The 20,711-nt window shown below is 36.6% G+C and overlaps 1 protein-coding gene across 4 annotated transcripts in view; it reads left to right on the top strand.

The window, feature by feature from the left end:
• The window catches only part of LOC106868169 (uncharacterized), a 57,349-nt gene extending 36,938 nt beyond the window's left edge, over positions 1-20,411 (top strand). For all 4 annotated transcript variants that reach the window (XM_052970292.2, XM_052970294.2, XM_089356866.1 and 1 more), the window contains exons 30-40: positions 370-517; positions 2,317-2,628; positions 4,013-4,122; positions 7,606-7,734; positions 13,801-13,987; positions 14,998-15,628; positions 16,513-16,608; positions 17,528-17,635; positions 18,495-18,560; positions 19,162-19,319; positions 20,015-20,411. In XM_052970292.2, the coding sequence (XP_052826252.2) occupies positions 370-517; positions 2,317-2,628; positions 4,013-4,122; positions 7,606-7,734; positions 13,801-13,987; positions 14,998-15,628; positions 16,513-16,608; positions 17,528-17,635; positions 18,495-18,560; positions 19,162-19,319; positions 20,015-20,197 (2,128 nt within the window). In that variant the 3' untranslated portion in view covers positions 20,198-20,411. The remainder of the gene's footprint in view (positions 1-369; positions 518-2,316; positions 2,629-4,012; positions 4,123-7,605; positions 7,735-13,800; positions 13,988-14,997; positions 15,629-16,512; positions 16,609-17,527; positions 17,636-18,494; positions 18,561-19,161; positions 19,320-20,014) is intronic.
• Positions 20,412-20,711: the final 300 nt, after the last annotated feature.

Genomic DNA, 20,711 nt, shown 5'->3' with positions numbered 1-20,711 from the left:
TCCAGCTGGCGGAGGAAGTAATAAAATTACTGTCCTAACAGTTCAAATAAATGGTAGCACGGAACAACAACGTAATCTTATCACCATTACATACTGGCATGAGCTCGTTGAAGTTGACAAATACCAACATTTTATAAATGTTTTAGTTTAGAATTACCACTGTAAAATACTCTTGTCAATGCTAATGATATTAGATATTAGTACAAGAATTTTTGGTCTGTTTTCTGTTGAATGACTACCAGAGTTTCTATGCATAAATGTATGTACACACTCGTCATAGTTGAGAAAGAAGCAAGAGATTGCTAACAATAAATTATTTCCTGAACTAAAATAATGGGTATCTTTCTTCATATGATTTCATTTTCACAGCTTTAAAAACTTGGTTCCTCAACAAAAAACTCCAAGAAATATTTCACAAGATTTCTTGAAGACAAATCTTATGAAAATGAGTCATCAACTTGGTGTGTTGGATAAACTTTCTTTGAAAATGGAAGAGGAAAGTAGAAAGACAAAACTGGTGAGTAAAGATATATTATTATGAAGATATAGGTTATTAGCGATATTTATATAAATATCAATTTATAATATAATATATATGTATATATATGCATACATACATATATATATATATATATATATATATATATATTTATATATCATCATCTTCCATAATAGCATGGGTGGGATGGTTTCACAAGGGCCTGCACCAGACTTCTGTGACTATTTTGACGGGATCTTTACAGCACTTCCTAACCACAACCACCCAGCAGAGTGGACTTAGTGCTCTTTACATGGCACAAGCACAGGCGAGGTCAGTTTTGGTAAGGTTTTTACAGCTGGATGCCCTTCCAAACACCAACCACTTTACTGTGTGGACTGGGTGCTTTTAAGTGGCACCTGCACTGACAGCGTCACCAAGTACCTTGCAGGACAAAAAAAAAAACGAAAACTTTCAAGAGGGGAGGAGGCATTGAAGGAGGTGATCTTGTGTTGGATGATGAAAGGTTATAGTGAGACAGATACAGGTGTCTTGCTGGTTACCTGGCCAGAGAGAGAGATCAGGAATGATGACAGAAATAAGTGCAAAGGAAATACATGGTTACCCAACCTGAGGGAAGTGCAGAAGGAGAGAGAGAGAGAGAGAGACAGCAGGATAAAGATGGTGGCAAAATGCCAGGCATACTTACAAGGGACAGGGATCAGAATATAAATGGGATGGTTGAGTAAAGGAAGAGAGAGATATAGATGGTGGCAAGTGCAAGGGCAGACCCTTGAGGGTCAAAGGTCATAATATGTGGCAGGATATTGTGAAGGGTGTGTGAATAAGTGGCAAAAGACCTTGGTATATATAGAGTTGGGGGACTACCAGATAGCAATGATACAGAGGAACAGGGGACAGGATTGAGGAGTGAGAACTAGGCATAGTGTATGAAGGAGGAAATGTGAGGAAGAGAAGAGATGTAGATTGGTTTGTTGGGGTAGGGTGAGTGAAAAGTTTTCTTGTTACGTATGGGTGGAACACACAGGTTGGGGGCTAAGAGATAGCAGTAGTACTTTGGGTAAATGTCTTCTTCTATAGCCAACCAAAGCCTTGTGAATGGATTTGGTAGATGGAAACTGAAAGAAGCCCATTGTGTATATACGCTGGACAAAAAGCCTTCTGCTATTTTATTACAGATCGTTTTGTCCTAAGTTAAACACATGCCAAGGTTGACTCTGCCTTTCATGTTGGTATTGATAAAACTAAACAACAAATACCTGGGGTTTATCTAATCAGCTGTACCCTCCATGTAAATTTCTGGTTTTTACTCCAGTTTTTAGAAATCAGTGTGAAGGCTTCAAGGTCCAGGTATTTGTTTCATGTGTGTGAGGTCACGAGTTCAGTTCCCGGTGGTACATTGCATCCTTGAGCACATCGCTCCACTCCACTCAGCCAACGAAAATGAGTTTTACCAGTAATTCAAAAGGGCCAGCCTTGTCATACCTGAATCTCCCGGAGAACTATGTCAACACTATGTATGTCTGAGGAGTACTCAAGCACTTGTACTTTCACAAGCAGGCTGATCTGTTGATTAGATCAACTGGAACACTCTTCATCATAACCAACAGAAAATCAATAATATTCTTATATTAGTCCATCCAGATGAAGACGACGACAATTGACATTGAATTCACTTGGCCTCTCTTAGGCTACTTTCTAACTAAATTAAATCTATGGAGAAAATGTCAAAGATTATAGTAAAATTGTTGTTATTTTTGTGGTTGTTTTCTTAATTATTTAACTTATTTTGTGTTGTCTATTTATATTGTTTCTAGTTTAACGAAGAAATTAACTCCTTAATTGCTCAGCAACACCATTACGATGTCGACAGTCTGTTGCCGAAAGATGACTTCAAACAGGCACAGCATCCTCCAACATCCATTGTGGCTGGAAACCAAATCAAAAATCTTGTCTCTCAAAATACTCCATCTTCATCAACTGTTGTAGACCATGCTCGATATCACTCCAAACCTCAGCCAGCTGTCAGAGACTATGAACCATATATAGCACTCCTGAGACAACAACATCATCAGCATCAACAACCACATGACATTGAGATTGACAGATATGGAGAATTAGATGAACCAGTAAGTGATTGCTTTTTTTTTTTGAATACATCAGTTTTTATTTCATCACCTGACACAACAACCTACACTTCAAGCTAAAATAACTTGTACATGGTCACTCAGCCTGCTAGAAATAGTAGCCAACTCTCTCTCAAAGCTCGTCTCACCATCTTAAATAAGGAGAGGACTCTGTAAATAATATAGTCTCATATACCTGTAATGGGTAAGCTTTTATGCAGTGAGTTGACCTGCTAGAAATAGTAAGTAAATTTTCGTGAAGTCATTCTGTGAAGATGGGATGGTCACATCTGGAATGCCTTTAGTCATAGTACTTTTAAATTTTTTGATAAGGCTGACCTATAAATATTCATCAAATAGATGAGATGACCATGGCTAGAATGCTGTTGATCTTGGTTCATCTCTCTCAGGCTTGAGTTGACCCAGAGTCAACTCAAGTCTTCAGTTTTTATAGAATAACTTAAAACCCATGATAGAATTCCTAGATCCAATAGTAACTTCTGAAGATTTTCTCTTTGTGTAGTGTATCTAGGGCACACCAGTTTATGGGAGCCAGTCCCTCTTCAAGTTGTACTCACAGACAGAATTGCACTCTGCTCTGTAACCTAATAAAACATTTATTCATTTTATAATCTTGCTACAGTTTACCTGGTGGACTGCTTAAATATCTTGACAACAAATACAATATGGTGACAATGATGAGATACAAACCATGAATCTTCTCTCAGTTGTTTATCCAATATGCCAACTTCATAGCTATCCTTACATTTACAAATCTCAAATACACTGTGGAATTAGGAAGAGCATCCAACCATAGAAACTGTGCCAGAACAGACATTTGAACTTGATGCAGTCCTCTGGTTTACCAGATCCTATAAATTGTTCAACCCATGCCAGCATGGAAGATGGACCTAAATCCTTTAGCATTTAAACTGGCCAAAATATTCTATCAGCCACTCATACCTACCTTACAATGGTCATTCTAGAACTAAACAATCGTATCATTGAAATCTTAAAGTTACAAAATAATGTACAATTAACTCAAGACAATGTGAATAAGCAGAACGTTTGACAGAGTGATGTGAATGCTAAAGGGTTAAATGATGCTGACAATGAATTCGTTTCACTCATCGCCCTTTGAACTGCATCAAAGAAACGACCATCCACACCAACTCTCTACACTTATTTTCAGTTTGCTATTTAGTTACTGAGTCACCAAGTCTACTCTTTGACTCGTCATTAATGTTGAAATGTTTATTTAAAATAATTGTTTCTGTAATTAATTTCTCAGTAGAGGTTAGTAATTAGTAATGTCGAACATTATTAATAGTTTGAATTTTGTTTCTTCTTAGCTTAACCTATTAACCGCTTCATGAACCTTTTCTAGGAAGACAAACTTGAGCAACCATCTGCAGACCATGAATCTCTCATTCAAGAATCTCTGGAAGACAGAAATACAACAGAAAAATCTAAATCCAAGGAACCTCATGAACAATGGTTTGATTTCTCAGTTTATGTGTTTGTGAAGAATTTAGTTAAATGTATATATTTTGGCCTTTTTACAGCCCAAACTTTATTTTACCCAGTTAAATATTTTTTCATATCATTTATTTCTGTTAGTCTGCTTGTCTATATATATCTACATGTTACTCTGTACTTACATCTGTCCATATTTGTTAGCTGTTTTATGTTTAATGTGTGTCTATGTGATTGGTTATTGGTTATTATGTCATACAAATTATAATTGTGAATAAAGTTCTCCATAGCAGATGTTTTCTAGAGGAAGGTATGTTATATCAATGGATCAATTCATTCATCATCATCATCATCATCCGTTTTCCATGCTAACATGGGTTGGACGATTTGACTGAGGACTGGTGAACCAGATGGCTGCACCAGGCTCCAATCTGATCTGGCACAGTTTCTACAGCTGGATGCCCTTCTTAATGCCAACCCCTCTGAGAGTGTAGTGAGTGCTTTTACGTGCCACCGGCACAAGGGCCAGTCAGGCAGTACTGGCAACGGCCATGCTCAAATGGTGTTTTTTACGTTCCACCTGCACAGGAGTCAGTCCAGAGGCACTGGCAACGACCTTGCTCGAATGTTTTGTTCCCGTGCCACAGGCACAAGTGCCAGTAAGGTGACGCTGGTAACGATCACACTCAAATGGTGTTTTTTATGTGCCACCGGCACGGTAGCCAGACAGCTGTTCTGGCAATGTCCCGCTTTGATTGGATATGATCTCAGAATCCATGAGTTTGTGGTTTAACCCATTTGGTACCAAACCACCTGAGGTTGCCCTTCATTGTGTGATACAAACTTCCAGTTTAAAAATGATTTAAGTTAAAACCTTCCATCAAAATTTCATGTGCCAAACACCAACTTAATAAGGACAACTTAATAAGGACAAAGCCTGTTGTGTGTGTATCTACACACACACACGCATGTGTGTCAGTGTTTGTCCCCTGTCACCATTGCTTGACAAACTTATATAAAAAAGGACAAGTATTTGGGTTGATTTCTTTGACTAAAATTCTTCAAGGTGGTGCCCCAGCATGGCCATATTCCAGTGACTGAAACAAGTAAAATATACTCTCAAAATGGATTCAACAAGTTCTCTTAAATAATCTGCATTAAGCCTAACCTAGATAACGTTTTTGAACTTTTATTTACTCGATTGATTCTATAATCTTTTGTTATGACAAAGACTTTCCTTCCCTCATTGATTAGTTGTTTCTAAATCTGCCTCTTGTGTGCTGGTTTATTTCAGTCTATCAATAATCACATGAAGACAGTCTTAATTTTAATCTAAAGCCGGGGTTGTGTGTTGGGTTCATGTCAAATGATCCAGAATGACACACACCGTGACCCAACTCTCTCACGATGCCAAGTGATGACAGCAGCTGCTACTATACTCAGACTCCCATTGTTCACACTTGGTCAAATGAAATTCATCATCATCATCGTTTAACGTCTGTTTTCCATGCTGGCATGGGTTGGACGGTTTGACTGGGACTGGCAGGCTCCACTCCGATCTGGCAGTGTTTCTACAGCTGGATGCTCTTCCTAATTCCAACCACTCTGAGAGTGTAGTGGGTGCTTTTTACGTGCCACTGGCACAGGAGCCAGTCAGGCGGCACTGGCATCGACCACATTTGGATGGTACTTTTTCAGATAAATAATTATACTATACACTATATATTGAGTACATTTCTCCCGTTTGTTAATTGCAAACACACCTACACACACACACACATTTAGTCTCATTTTGCTATTTTACAGTCTATTTATAAAATTCTTGATCTCAATTAGAAATTAAAAAAAGTTGCTTTAATTTCATTTCATCTATTTTCATCTCCTAAAGTAAATATTTCTCAACATTTGTTTTAATTGGACTCTACTTAATAAAGCATCCAATTATAACACCAAGCATTCGTTTAGTTTATTTACTGTAACGGGTTCTATCAAATTCAGGTTGTTTTGTTTTTTTTTCTACCTCCCCCTTTTACAACTATTCTGTTCCTAAATTGGAATTCTTCAACAGTTGTGTATCTATGTTTTAACCATTCCATTTTCTGAAACATTCTCTTTTAAATTATCATTATCATTGTCATCGTTTAACATCCGTTTTCCATGCTGGCATGGGTTGGACGGTTCGACTGGGGTCTGGGAAGCCAGGAGGCTGCACCAGACTCCAATCTGATCTGGCAAAGTTTCTATAGCTGGATGCCCTTGCTAACGCCAACCACTCCGAGAGTGTAGTGGGTGCTTTTTATGTGCCACCAGTACAGGGGCCAGAGGAGGCTGGCAATGACCATGATCAATTGGTGCTATTTATGTGCCACTGGCACAGAAGCCAATCAAGGCGGCGGCTGGCATTGGCCACGTTTGGATGGTGCTTTTTACATGCCACTGGCACGTGGATCACAACTACAATTTCCATTTGATTTTGGTTTTGATGTACTTGACTCAGTAGGTCTCCTCAAGCACAGCATGTCGCCCTACGATCCAAAGTACTTTTGAGTGGGCTGGGGCTGGTTATGCGACATTACAAAAAATACCTTGCAATCCACGTTACTGTAATTATGTGCAATGCCTCCCTGTTGGAACCCTCCCCCCAAATTGCTGGCCTTGTGCCATAATTTGAAATCAATTTATTATTATTACTTATGTAGTTTATATTATGCAACAATGATAGTAGGGGGGGCTCCAAAAGTGGTCTCAGGGAGTAGCGTCCCTGCTTTCCTGAGCTAGTTTTCCACCACATTTCTTAAAAACCATGGTCACGGGACCTAGAAACTGAGGTTGGGGGTAAGCAAGGGCATGCTCCCCGTAGAAAATCCAGCCCCAAAAAAGCCTCATGATAGCAAAGGAGAATGGGCACCAGTCAGCCCAAAGGTTGGGGTGCTCTGCACTTGCCTACCTCGGTTGCTATGGCATTGAGGTAGATCCGGCCATTAACGGAGACAAAACCTGGATTTAAAACACTGGATGATGATGAATAGTAATAATGATTTTTAACATAAAGCTGAAGGTCTCAGTCTTGGAGAAAGGCAACAACTAATTAAATCTTGACTTGTAACTATTTTATAAATGTAATTAGAGAAAGATTAAAGGTAAAGAAATCAGCTCCAGCATAATTTAAGCTTAGAAAGTAACAAAATACCACAAGGTATTTTGTGTATACTGCCCTGATTTCTAATAATGGCAGAAAGTCACTCCTTTTGGGGATTGCCAACACTAGACTGTTGCCTATTTTATCCAATACAATAGAATTAATGATACACAATGAGAGAAAAGAAGAAGATTGAAAAGCAAATGGTTATCCTGACAATATGTAGACAAAAGAAACCAGGTATGATTCATTAAGCTTTGAATTAATGGAGACATATTATCTGTTTATTTATATCTCACTTCTAATCGTGTCTGTGCAACATTATAAACCCAAGACCTCTGACTAGTGTTGTGTTATTTTGACAGGCTAAAAGACATGTCTATACTCAGCAGCGTCAGTGATATCATGGTAGACCTGTTTCAGCAAGGCCATATCAACCCCACCAATGTCGGAGCCAATCAAGACTTTGATCCGAAAAACAATGAAGAGTTTAGGTAAATATTTTGAATACTTTTGTTTTGCTTTTGAACAAAACAAACTTTGCAAATACAAAGTGCTTCTGAGAGAGAGAGACTTAAAATGACAACCTATTCTTACATTTTCAGCCTTTCTTTCTTTTCTATCATCATCATTATCTAATTTCCATTTTCCATGCTGGCAGGGGTCGAACAGTTTGACTGGAGCTGGTCAGCTAGAGAATTAGCCAGGCTCCAATTGTCTCTTTTGCCATGGTTTCTGCAGCTGGATGTCCTTCCTAATGCCAACCGTTTTACAGTGTGTGCTGGGTACTCTTTACATGGCACCAGCACAGATACTTTTAAAGTGGTCCCAGCATGTAAAATGTAAATATGTTTTCAACATTTAAACCAAGGCTAATCTTATTTCTTACTCTATTTCTATGTGTGGTAAGAAGTTTGCTTCCCAACCGCTTGGTTTTAAGTTCAGTCCAACTGTGTGGCACCTTGGGCAAGTATCTTTTAAGAAAGCCAGGTTTCTCTTCTTTGATGTGTCTTAAAGAGAAGGACACCTTAAATAATGTTAGATATCCCTAAAAAAGCTGGGATGGACATAATACTTTTGATCATAGATTGTGCTCAATCAAGGTTGATCTGGAACTAAACAACAACAACAAAAGGAGGAACTTTCACAGACAAGAGATATCTGTCTTCCACCAGACACAATTCCAGGCCCTCACTGCTCTGTAGAGTGAAATTGTGTAGAATACATAACCTATACACCTTAGGCACAGGTGTGTGATTAAGAAGCTTGCTCTGCAACCTTCGTGGTTTTGGTTTCAGTTTGTCAGTGTGGCACCTTGGTAAGTGTTTTCTACTAGAGTCCGGGGCCAACCAATGCCTTGTGTGTGAATTTAGTAGGTGGAAACTGTGTGGAAGCCTGTCGAGTATACGTGTGTGTGTGTGAGAGAGAGAGAGAGAGACTTTGTAGTTGTCCCTTCTACATCGCTTGATAACCAGCGTTGCTTTGTTTACGTTGCCTTGGCTTAGCGTTTCGACAAAAAGAGACCGATACAATAAGTACCAGACTTTAAAAAATAATAAATAATTGGATCGATTTGTTAGATTAAAACCGTCGAAGCGGTGCCCCAGCATGGTCGCAGTCTAATGACTGAAACTAGTAAAAGAAAAGATTACAGAAATTCTGAAAGCAATATGAAGCAGTGGTTAGAAGGAACTTCATCAGAATATGGATTTATATCAAATTAAAGACACGTGTTGGGTTTTGTTTTAGTTGTTAGCTCCATGTCAGCCGTCTATTTTCTCCAACATAGTCTTGGACTATATAATCCGATATGTCCTTCCATTTTTAAATCAGTAATGTATAATATGAGAGAAGTTTGACTGCTATTTCTAGTTAGAATATAGAGGAAATGTGGGTGTTTTGTTTAACCCTTGGTTAATCTTTCCTATATTCATCTATAATGAAAGACGTTTTACTAACAGTGTATCGATAATGTCGTTGTCCAATGGTTACTATTTTTAGCAAGTTGAATGACTATATAGTAACATAGATAGAAATGTACCCATTCATTGGTACAGAGGTAAGTTTCTATCAAGGAAAACCACATTGATCATTTCTTGAAAGCATCAAAGACGTTCTTTAAACACTTATTGTGTCTTGTAATGGTCGTTCGGTAAAATACGACAGAATAATCTATGCTTTTTAACAGAGAGGTCTCTCGCTCTTTCTTTCAACTGCATCAATAGAATTTTGTATTACAGCCAAGTACGATCTTAGTGCTTAAATTCTACGTTCATTGGCTTGCGCACTGACTAAGTACAATTAGTAAATTTGCTGGATCAAAGCCACAAATTAAGTTATTAGAACAGCCATGAATAAATATTGCGGTGTTTCAAAAATTGTTTTTTTTTTCATTTGACAAACGGTGTGATTGGAGGAAGTAATAAAATAAGGTTGAATGTGTCGACGGTTATCAATTGATACTCAAAACGGAACAACCAAACCGCCTTTTCCTTTTGACCGTTGTCAATATATCTGTTGTTGCCTACTATCGTATGGTTTACTTAAATATACCTTATAGTACAGAATAGGTAAGAGTCAAACCATTGAGAAGTTTAAAACTTGATGTATTTAGCAATTTTACTTTGATAATTTTTCAAATCTTTGAACGTCGTCTTCAGCGCGAATTATTCTTTGAAAACGACATAGAGAATAGATACACGAGAATAAAGGTCAAAATATCTTGAATGTCATTACGTGCTTTCATGCGAGAAAATTGAACTCAAAAGCTAAATAACAAGTTATTCTTCTAACGCGACGCTTTCACTTTTCCGAGAAGCTTTTAATTTTGCAAACGTTCAATTTTTCCGACGCTATTCGAGATGTCTACTATCTTCATATGAATAATGTGTGTAAATAATGAAGTACATTGGAAGAAGCCCTCGGATTCTGGAGGAAGGGCAAGTCGATTTAATCGAGCCTCGGCACAGGACTGCCTCATATTTTATTGACCTTGGCGGGATTTGAAATCAGAATATAAAGGGACGTGATTAAACGCTGTAAGACATTTTACTTGACGCTCTACCGATTTTCCTATCTAGTGCCCTTGTGTGTGTAAATATTTACACACACCGTTTATAAGACCTTAAATAGGTGTTTGGTACTAAATGAAGATTTTAAAAATCATATATCATAGGCTACCAGTCTGGACGTTAATTCGGATATATAAATTATGCATATATAATATTAAAAAATATACTTTTTTCCACTGTTACAAAAATGGGTCCCGTTTTATTAACTTAGGGATACCATCAGCATAAAAATGTGTTAACAATGCAGAGAGCATCAAAAAGCTAACTAGGAATAATTATGAAAGCAAAAAAAAAAAAACGAGTTAATTGGTTCAGAAACAGCGGGAGACAACTCTGGACATGTTCTGCATCATTATAACTTTTTCAGTCGAACCGTATTTGTCAAAGAAGTTTTGAGATAATTACTAAGTAAACATACAAAAAAATTACACTGATTGGTCTAGAAAAAAAAAGAGAATTATTTCGAGAATAAATTACTAGAGACGCCATCCGCACGAAAAATAAGTGTTAGCATATTTAGAGCCATGAGTATGAAAAGACTACCTAGAAATAATTATGCAGTGACGAAAAAACAGTATTACTCATTGGCTAATATTGTAATTATTTCGGCAAACACGAGCGACAACTTCGAACATATTTCGATCTTATTATGCTCTCATTAGCAAAGTGTAGACGTCATATATTTACTTGGTGAATCCCCTGTTTCTACTTCAGCAAGTACCATCTTTTGTTACTGCTCTCAAATTTACATCTTAAAAAACAAAAAAAGAGGTATTTAATTCCTTATATCTAACCCATATTCAAATTATGCTAATTTCGCTAAACATGTATGCTATCTTCGTTTCTCTGCTAAAGAATTTATTTCCTAATCATTATTTAGATACCTAATTCTCCTATCGTTATTTTTTTAATTAATTATAAAGAACAAAATCTGTTGCTGATTAAGTGAATACATTAAAAATGATTAAGTAGGAAATAAGAACATTATGGACAAATAAATTACGATAGAAAATTTCTCTTTTCTACCAACATCACTCACAACCATCTTAGTCTGGGATTGGTTGGGGATGAGAAAAGGTTCGTTAAGAATTGCATCTTCATTAAACAAAATAGACTATCAAGTTTTAATGAGGTTTTTCATTGTTTTAAAAGTGTGATTGTCAAATACCATTAAGTCTATAGTGAAGCCATTCTTTTAAATTCGTCGTATTGGCTCTTCTTCTTCAAACCATTCTCTCTTCCACCGATTCTTATATTTTTTTTCTCTAAAACGCAAACGTTTCTTGTTTGTAATTTTCAGCATTTTATATTCTTTTACCTGTGTTATTTATATACCTTTACGGCATTTATGTTTTTATTTTGGCGTTGCAGAATTCAAGTTATATGAACGTATCTCAGCCTTATTTAACGATTTTCATTGCACATAAATTGTTTTTTTTACATAAGTATATTTGTTTTAGCAGTCCATAAAATCTATCGTTAAATTAACTGAGATTTGTTTGAAATTTTAATCAAAACGAATATTTATTAAACGTTTAAAATGTTTGACGAGTTGAACATTATACTAAATATGGTAAATTTTGATACATTCACCCGCACGATTTTCAGTAAGAAAAGAAGAAAAAAAACTTGGATTTTTTGCGTGGAATCAAGTACCCGGACCTCCTAATATAATGCAAACCCCTTATTTTTGTTCGGGGGGGGGGGGGGACGGAGTGGGGATCCCATGCCGGAATCATTGTTTTTTTTTTTCGTTGAATGAATTACGGTGACCTAATTAATATGCCACAGATCCTTTTTTGGGGTCCGGAAAACGGGGTGGGGTGAAACCGTCGGAAATTCACCCCTCTCCCCTCGGGAAGTACACCCGCACGATTTTCACTAAGAAAAAAAAAATTCAGATTTTTTCGTGTGAAATCAAGTACCCTGACCTCCTAATATGCTGCAGACCCCTTATATTTGTTCGGAAAAGGGGGGGGGGAGGATCCCCCCTCCCGGAATCATTGGAATCACCGTAATTCATTCAGCAAAAAAAAAATTCCCAATGATTCCGTGACAGGGGGAGTCCGGTTTCCCCACCCCTTTTTTCAAAACAAATATAGGGGACCTGCAGCATATTAGGTCAGGCTACTTGATTCCATGCAAAAAAATCCGATTTTTTTCTTTTTACTTAGTAAAAATCACGCAGGTGAAAGCATCCAAATTTACCTTTAAAATGATCAAATATATCAGCTTCAGTTAATTCATATTAGAACACATCATCATTTGTTTTTCTAATTTTTCCATCCTCTTCTTTTATAAGTTTATTCATATAAACAGACTGCTCTACTTCAGTGTACACCTCCATTCATCAGTTTCCTGACTTTTGTGGAAGGGCTTCGTATTTTGTTGTGAAGATTGTATTGTTTAGCTCCAAGTTGATCCTTGATCCTATGATCAAAGACACTCCAGCCTTGCACATCCTATCTTTATATACCTTGCATTACATTGTCTAATATGGCTTTCACATTTTAAAACGAAAGGGATTTCAATCAATGATTTCAGAATGGTGTCTCATGGTACATTGATGTGTCACAAAAAAAAATAAATTTAGATTTTAAAATGTGAAAAATATGTCTGAAAGCATTAAGCTCTCATTTGTCATAAGAGTTTGTGCTTCTTTTATTGAAGAAAGAAGTTTTATTGTCTCTAGTTTAAATCCTGGTGATCTTTGAGCAGTTCAATTCTATGGCATTGAGCATTGAATCTTGTTCGTATTGGAAATGCCATGGTTCAGCCAGTGCAAAGTATTGAAAATAAAACTTCTGATTGGTTGAAAAATAAGAGGATGTTAATACATGACCTAATTCTCAGAAAACATGTTAACACACATTTTCGATTAATATCTCGTAAAAAGAAAATGTCACGTGTTTTGAGCCTTTCATATCGCCCGTCATGCTAACAACTCTGCCAGCTTTTGCTGCCTAATAATAATAATAATAATAATGATTATTTCTACACTAGGTACATGGCCTTGAAAATTTTGGGGGAAGGAGGATAGCCGATTGCATCGACCCCAGTGCATAACTGGTACTTATTTAATCAAACCCAAAAGGATGAAAGGCAAAGTTGAACTCAGAAAGTAGTGGCAGACAAAATATTGCTAAGCATTTCGCCCAGCATGCTAATAATTCTGCCAGCTCACCACATTGTATATCATAATAATAATAATAATAATAATAATAATAATAATAATAATAATAATAATAATGATGATGGTTGATGTTCTACTCAAGATGAGCACTGACTAAGTATATCTAGGATCAAAGATGTTGCAACCATAACCTTGGATTACATTATTCGTGTGATGGTGTGTAATTTAAGGGTGATTTAACTGCTATTTCTGGTATGTCAAACAACAAGATAAATTGATTTACTGCTTTGATATAAAAATAATGGGTTATAATGATAGTATATGTGTGTGATGTATGTTTTTCTTTTATCTTGAAGTGTAAGAGACATGATGCAAATGAGTTTTGAGAAATTTGCCCAAATGGCCAGTGAAAGAGAAGAGATGAGCAGTATCCCGAAACAAGTGTGGATGACGGACCACAAAAGTAAACAGCAGAAAGAATTCAGAGACAAACAGACAGAACTGCAGCATCAGGAAAGGAAACCATTTAATAATGGCAAACAGGTAAAACAACTGTATTTTATGGTTGAATGGATACAAAGTTGAGCTCTAAAAACAAGAGGAGTTCTGCTAGAATTCTTGAAATGTTGGTATTCATTAATCCTCAGGTGTAGTTTGCTCGTTCAGACCATCATTAATTTCTTTTTACTTCTTTATTCAGCTCAAAGGTCTTGTGTTCAAATTCAACTTGGATATTTTGTTGTGTTGTTTGGCAGTGCACTTCCGTCTTCAACCTTGAACCATTTAGCTGTTGAAATACAGTATCAATCGCTTGGTATGGTTACAAGAGAGGGAGAGATTAGTATCCCATTCAGAGAAAGGTTTTCTCTCACATCTACATTTACTTAACATCATGAAATACTGGTGATTAAAAGCTGCTTCAAGTTTAAAATCTATCATTTATATTGAATTGATTTCAATGTAATTTTTAAAAATATTTATTGTAAATAAAATAACATCATAGCTGGGGCCGGTGCCGATGGCATGTCAAAGGCACCATCTGAATGTGGTTGAAGCCAGGTCCGCCCGACTGGTTACTGTGCCGGTGGTACGTAAAAAGCACCGACCAATCGTGACCGACGCCAGTACCCCCGTACTGGTGGCATGTAAAAAGCACCATCCAAATGTGAGCGTTGCCAGGCCCGCCTTACTGGCTCCAGTGCCAGTGGCACATAAGAAGTACCCACTACACTCTTGGAGTGGTTGGCGTTGGGAAGGGTATCCAGCTGTAGAAACTTTGCCAGACTAGTTGGAGCCTGGTTCTCCAGCCCTCAGTCAAACTGTCCAACCCATGCCAACATGGAAAGCAGACGTTAATCGATGATGATGATTTATTAAGATTTGCTCCATTGGATGTGTAACATCAGTGCGCATGTATTGATTAGCTTTGGAATGTGATTTTTTAATATATTTTTAAGCATTTGTTCTAAAGTTATTTTATTTGGAAAATAGAAATTATATATTTTACTTTTGTCTGTAAAATCTTAAGTAGAAAACTGTTTTTGTGTATGCAGGAGTCAGTGAGCTTTAAAGCTATTGAAAAAGCTATAAAATCACGTGAACAGCAACGGTCTGAGAGATTTACAAAAACTCAAGAGAAACGACTTCATGATGTTGAAAAATTGATCCAGAGTTTCCAGTCTGACCAAGCTAAGATCAAGCAGCAATATTCTCTTCCAAAATGGCCTACATACAGTCACTCTAAAAGAACTATTGTATCACCAAATTCCTCCAAATCATCATTGCATACAAAGAATTTAATGACAACCAGAACTATTCCTACATCAGAAGCTTATAACACATCAAGAGTACAAGAAAATAAGGGAGCACACTTGCAATCTGCAAACCAAAGTTTTTTCAGTCTGGAACATCCACGTAACAAAGTACCGCAGCCAAATTCTCCAACTGAAAGTTCTTCTAATTACGTTGCAACAGTTTCTGACAAGCCTAATTCATCTAAAACCAAAGATATAAGTCGTGTTCTCTTATCAGACAAATCATATCAAGAAATCGTCCGATGCCAGCGACCTGAAATCACAAGAAAAGTTATCGTTGCTGACTCCAAGCCTTACATTCAACGCCTTGCAGACATCAAACAAGGCAACCTTCAATCAGCAAAAGTTCACGACAAACCAAAGCTGTATGGTCAGTAATCTGGTCGTTTTCCTCTTTGTTTTTAAGTTTGTTATTCTTGGACTTTTTCTTAAGTATTCCATTTGGCATTTTGCGTAAGAACTTATGCTATAAAACCATATTTGTCTGTGAGCATAAAGAGAGAAACAGGTCTCCCAAAACATAGGAACCCTGAGATTTTGTTTTGCATATATTATAATGAAACAAATAAAAGAACACTCTACTGAGTGGTTGGTGTCAGGAAGGGCATCCAGCTGTAAAAATCCTGCCAGAACAGTCACAGAAGTCTGGTGCAGGCTTCTGCCTGGCCATCTCTTGTCAAACCTTTTCATCCATGCCAGCATGGAAGGCAGATGATAACATATCTGCTTCAGATCCCCTCCCTCTGGGCTTTCTGTACTCCAATAGCCTTTTCTTAAATGCTCAACAAGTTACTTCACAAGGAGCAAGGTTTTACAACCGTTGTGGGCATAGTTTTGTGCAGAGCCAATCCCAGTCTCTCCTTCAAACTTGTTTTGGTCTGGTGCAGTAAGTGCCCCAAGCTCTGTAGGTATCAGGATGCAGAACTTTTGTGGAGTTACTTTCTCTTTAGATAAGCAGCTCAAGAGCTGAAGGGCCTCATCTGCGGTGTGAGAGTGAGTTGCCATAGCTGGGACCCTGACAAGTGTTACTTTTCCAGGTCAGAATAGATCTGAGAGGTGGTTCCATACTCCTCAAAACCCTGGAACCCCCCCCCCCGTACTCTGAAGTGAACTAAATATAAGACAGATATTGCGATCAAACAGAGTTGTGTAAAAACGGTTTCCAGATTTTGTAAGTTTAAGAAAGATTTCTGTGCCTTTAGAAAAACCTATTGATATATAAATAGCTAAAATATTTCATTCATCTTTTTGCAGGAGTAAAGAAAATACCAACTGATCCAAGCAAATCTCCAAAAAACCAAAAAGAACATTTGCAGAAAGTAAACAAATCCAATCCTGTTTTCAATCCAAGTAAGGTTCCCCAACTTCCTCAATAATTCTTTTAGTCGATCTTATTCTTCATTCTTAGAGAAAAGTCATAAATGTATAACATAATCCTTCCCCGAGGACACAAAACTACTTTCTGAGTTAAAAATGAATTGAAAAAAGTTATAATCCTGCTCTTGTAACCTGACCTTGCTGGACAGTTTGACCTCTGATAAACATTTTGATTACTCCAAAATAATTAAGAAATAACACACTTTTTCACAACACAACATGGCAGTGCTGGTTTAGGACGAATGTTGATTTAGCCCCAGGAGACATCATCTCCAGCTGGCCAAACGACACAATGTGTCCTTATATTTTCAAACAAGGGAATCTAGCACCCCCACTCAGCTTAAAGCAATATCTGTGTATTGCGATTTCCGGGTTATTTCCCTTCATCAGCATAGAATAATTGTTTGGCTGGAGGTAGCACTGCCAAATTCCTGTTCGAAATATATAGTTTTCAAAATGACAACTAGTCACTGAGTGGGGGTGCTAGATTCCCTTGTTCGAAAATATAAGGACACAGATCGTGTTGTATAGCCAGCTGGAGACGATGTCTCCTGGGGCTAAATTACAGCAACATTCATCCTAAACCAGGACTGCCATGTTATGTTGGCAAACAATCTTTACTCCAAAGTACTGTTGCTGAATATCTCTCGTTGTGAGAGTTACATACAGTAATTTTCTAATTTACATATTTTTTGTTTTACAAGCTAATTTTTTCCATCGCCATCTCTGATTACTTCAGAAAAGAGCAGAGTTTAGTTCTGCCCTTCTTCATTCAAGTTTAGCCATAAACCTCTGTTAAAATGTTTACATTTTGTGACGTCCTGTACCCATATATATATATACATTTATTATACCATTTCATATATATGTATCTATCTTGATAATTCAACAGGATATGAACAAACGTATTCTTTCCATCAAAGAATTCCAAGGCACAAACCACTTTCTTATACCGAAAGACTTCGGCAACTCTCAAATAGAGGTACCCACACCTCAAAAGGTTGGATATTTTTCACTCTTATGTCATACACACACACATATATATGTGTATCTATATATATATATATACACAATCCTGATGATAATATGTTGTGTATTGAATGTAGTACAGTTGATTCATGTAACATCACAAAAATATGTAAAGTGGAGATTTTGAAATTGCACAATATTCTGTTTGCGGAAGACATCTATTTGTTCTTGATCAGTTACCATTTAATTATATTTTCCCCATTGGTTAAATGTTGATATATTAACATATGATTAATAAATGATCATTTAGGGACAGGTATGGCTAAATAACACATGGTAATTAATCAATATTTGCAGGAATTATTGTATAATGATGCAAGATCAATTATATTGAAGTACAACGAATCAACTGTAAATTCATCATCATCATACGTCTGGTTAGATGATAAATTGAAGTAGTAAAATGATTTGCTTCCTCCATTTTGTAATATCTGTCATTATAAATACTCTACATGGTAGAACAAATGATCTCCATGTTCCAGTTTTGTCCGATAATCAAATGACTTTGGAATTGCTCAATACCTCAATGCCTATTTGAGTTTGTCCCCACCGCCATCACTTGACACCAATTTTGGTGTTTCTACGTAACTTAGCAGTTCGGAACAAGAAACCAACAGAATAAGTACTAGGCTTACAAAAACTAAGTCCTGGGGTCAGTTTGTTCAACAAAAGGCAGTGCTCCAGCATGGCCGCAGTCAAATGGCAAACAAGTAAAAGAATATATACACACACACCCACACACTATTTTGTGAATATAATTTATCTTGTACCTTCTCAAAATGAATAGTTATTAACAAAGTTTCTATTTTTCTGTTCTTTCTTATTTACAGGATTACTAAATAACACAGTAACACTTAAAAAAGCCACACACAATGGTCATCATCCACAGCAGCAAAGTAGGTTTCATCCATATTTCATGCAACACATTTCTCTTTTGTCTGAAGCAAAATTTCCCAACATATATCTGTGCTATTAAGTATGAAACAAACAATTTTAAGCATACTGAACAGCAAGTCAGTCTGTCTGCCTGCAGCTTTTTTGTTGGTCAGTTTTCAACAACTAAAATCAGACAGGGAAACCAATATTATCTCCTGGGACTACTTCAAAATTTTGCCTACCCCCACTACACACTATATTCCCACTTGTGATTCTTCTCTTTTTTTTTGCTAATGAAGCCTCCTATTACTTTGGTTCAAACTACATTATTTGAAGTCTAGGAAATGTACAGAACACTGCAAGTCACTGTCACCTCCATCCTTGGAGTGTTGTCCTCCATTAAAGCTAATATCATATAATCTGTAGGGGGGGGGAAATGCATGAATGGAAGCATTGTGGTCATTTTAACAACACAGCCATGCTCAGGTTTAATATATTGAAAATTTTGCTCAGTGTTCTCTGTAGTGAAATTGCATGTGTGATATTTATATTGAACTGCAATTAGTAACATTTTCCTTATGAGATCTTCAGCTTAATATTAATTATTGCTTTCCTCTTCAGTCCCAACTCAACACAGAATGAAAATGACACAGGACAAGACCCCTGTCCGACATCATCCATATGGAGATTCCCATCAGAGTCCTGATGACTATTTATCTGATGTCAGTGAATGGTCTTTGGATGACCGCATCAAAAGCATTCTTTATGAAGGCAAAAAGGTAAGGTTAAAAGGCTTCCATTGTTTCTATAGGGAGTTTCCCAAAAATGTCTAAAGGATTAAATGATGTATTGGGTTGGCAATTAAGTTCCCACCGTTTTTTTAGAAGGTTTAATAAGACTAATTTTGTTATTGGCTTAGATTTCAACAATTTACCTGTTGTACAAATTTTAAGGTAGGCAAACTAGTGATGGAATATCTGCTACCATCGCAGTAACTCTAGGGATGGTTATAAAGTATATCTAGTGGTTTACATGGGTTTTCTTGTATTTGCTAATTAGAAAAATGTTTATAATGGACCAAATAAAAGGAGAAGAGGAATTGTTTCGTCAGTAGGTTACCAATTTCATTTGTCTCACAACCATAAAGGTGTCAGTTCAGTTTCTGGTTGGAACAGTATTTTGGATCCATTCTATACCTTAGGAATGAGAACCCAGGTTCGAAATTTACCCAAGACACCTGATGAAGGCTGGAAGGTATATCAGCAACAATCAAGATGAGGACAAATATCTGTCAGTTGTAAATAATGTACATAATCTCTTAAATATAGAAGTGTGAACCAAAGTTCAGTTCTATATTTATGGCGGAATTTAGATTCAGTCTTCTATATTTTCAAGAATTAACTTTGTCTCTTTGAAATTAATCTCTAGCTGCAAGTTTTTCTAATCAGATGAATTCAATGTTATTTCATTTTAGACTTTGGAACAAGAATTCCCAGATGAAGGTTCCAACTCCGCATCTGACTATTACGACGAAGTGATTTCTACCCCGCAACTGGATCCTACGGATGTAGTGGCTTCTTTGAGTTCATGTTCTTTATCAAGCCATATTGACTGGACAGCAGTTGAGAAAGGACTTACAGAACAAATCAACTCTTAAGGATTCTCTCTTACCAAAAAGAGAATATCAGAAGATATTTAATTCATTTCTAAAACAGTCTTTGTTGATATTTCCTCAAAAAATATTGCTTAGCACACATATTTTTTTGGTAAATTCTTATATTACAAAGTGACTAAATTGTAAATATATTCTTTAAAAAAAAGTTTCACTTTAGCCATATCAACTTTTGTAATAAAAATTATCATTTGTCAAATGTTTTTATAAAACTTAATTTTATTTCTTTTCTTATTTAGAGAAAAATTTAATACTGGAGTTCTGATAAATATATTGTGTTTTCAACAAGTCTATGAAGAGATCTTATTCTTCAGCATCTTGCCCTCTAATGATGTGTTTAGTATGGCACGCAGATGGCCGTTTTAATTTGTTTCGTTTGTATTGAGTTTTTCTACACTCTGGAAAACTTCCACAAATAGCAATGTTTTTTTTTACCATTGGTATGACTTTTGTTTAAGCAGATGACAATCAGACACACGGCCTGGTCAAACCATCCAAC

The sequence above is a fragment of the Octopus bimaculoides genome, chromosome 8 (genome assembly GCF_046866305.1).
Source record: "Octopus bimaculoides isolate indiv1 chromosome 8, ASM4686630v1, whole genome shotgun sequence".
Classification (NCBI taxonomy): domain Eukaryota; kingdom Metazoa; phylum Mollusca; class Cephalopoda; order Octopoda; family Octopodidae; genus Octopus; species Octopus bimaculoides.
The sequence above is the reverse complement of the archived record's forward strand: the minus strand, read 5'-3'. Positions and strand labels throughout refer to the sequence as shown.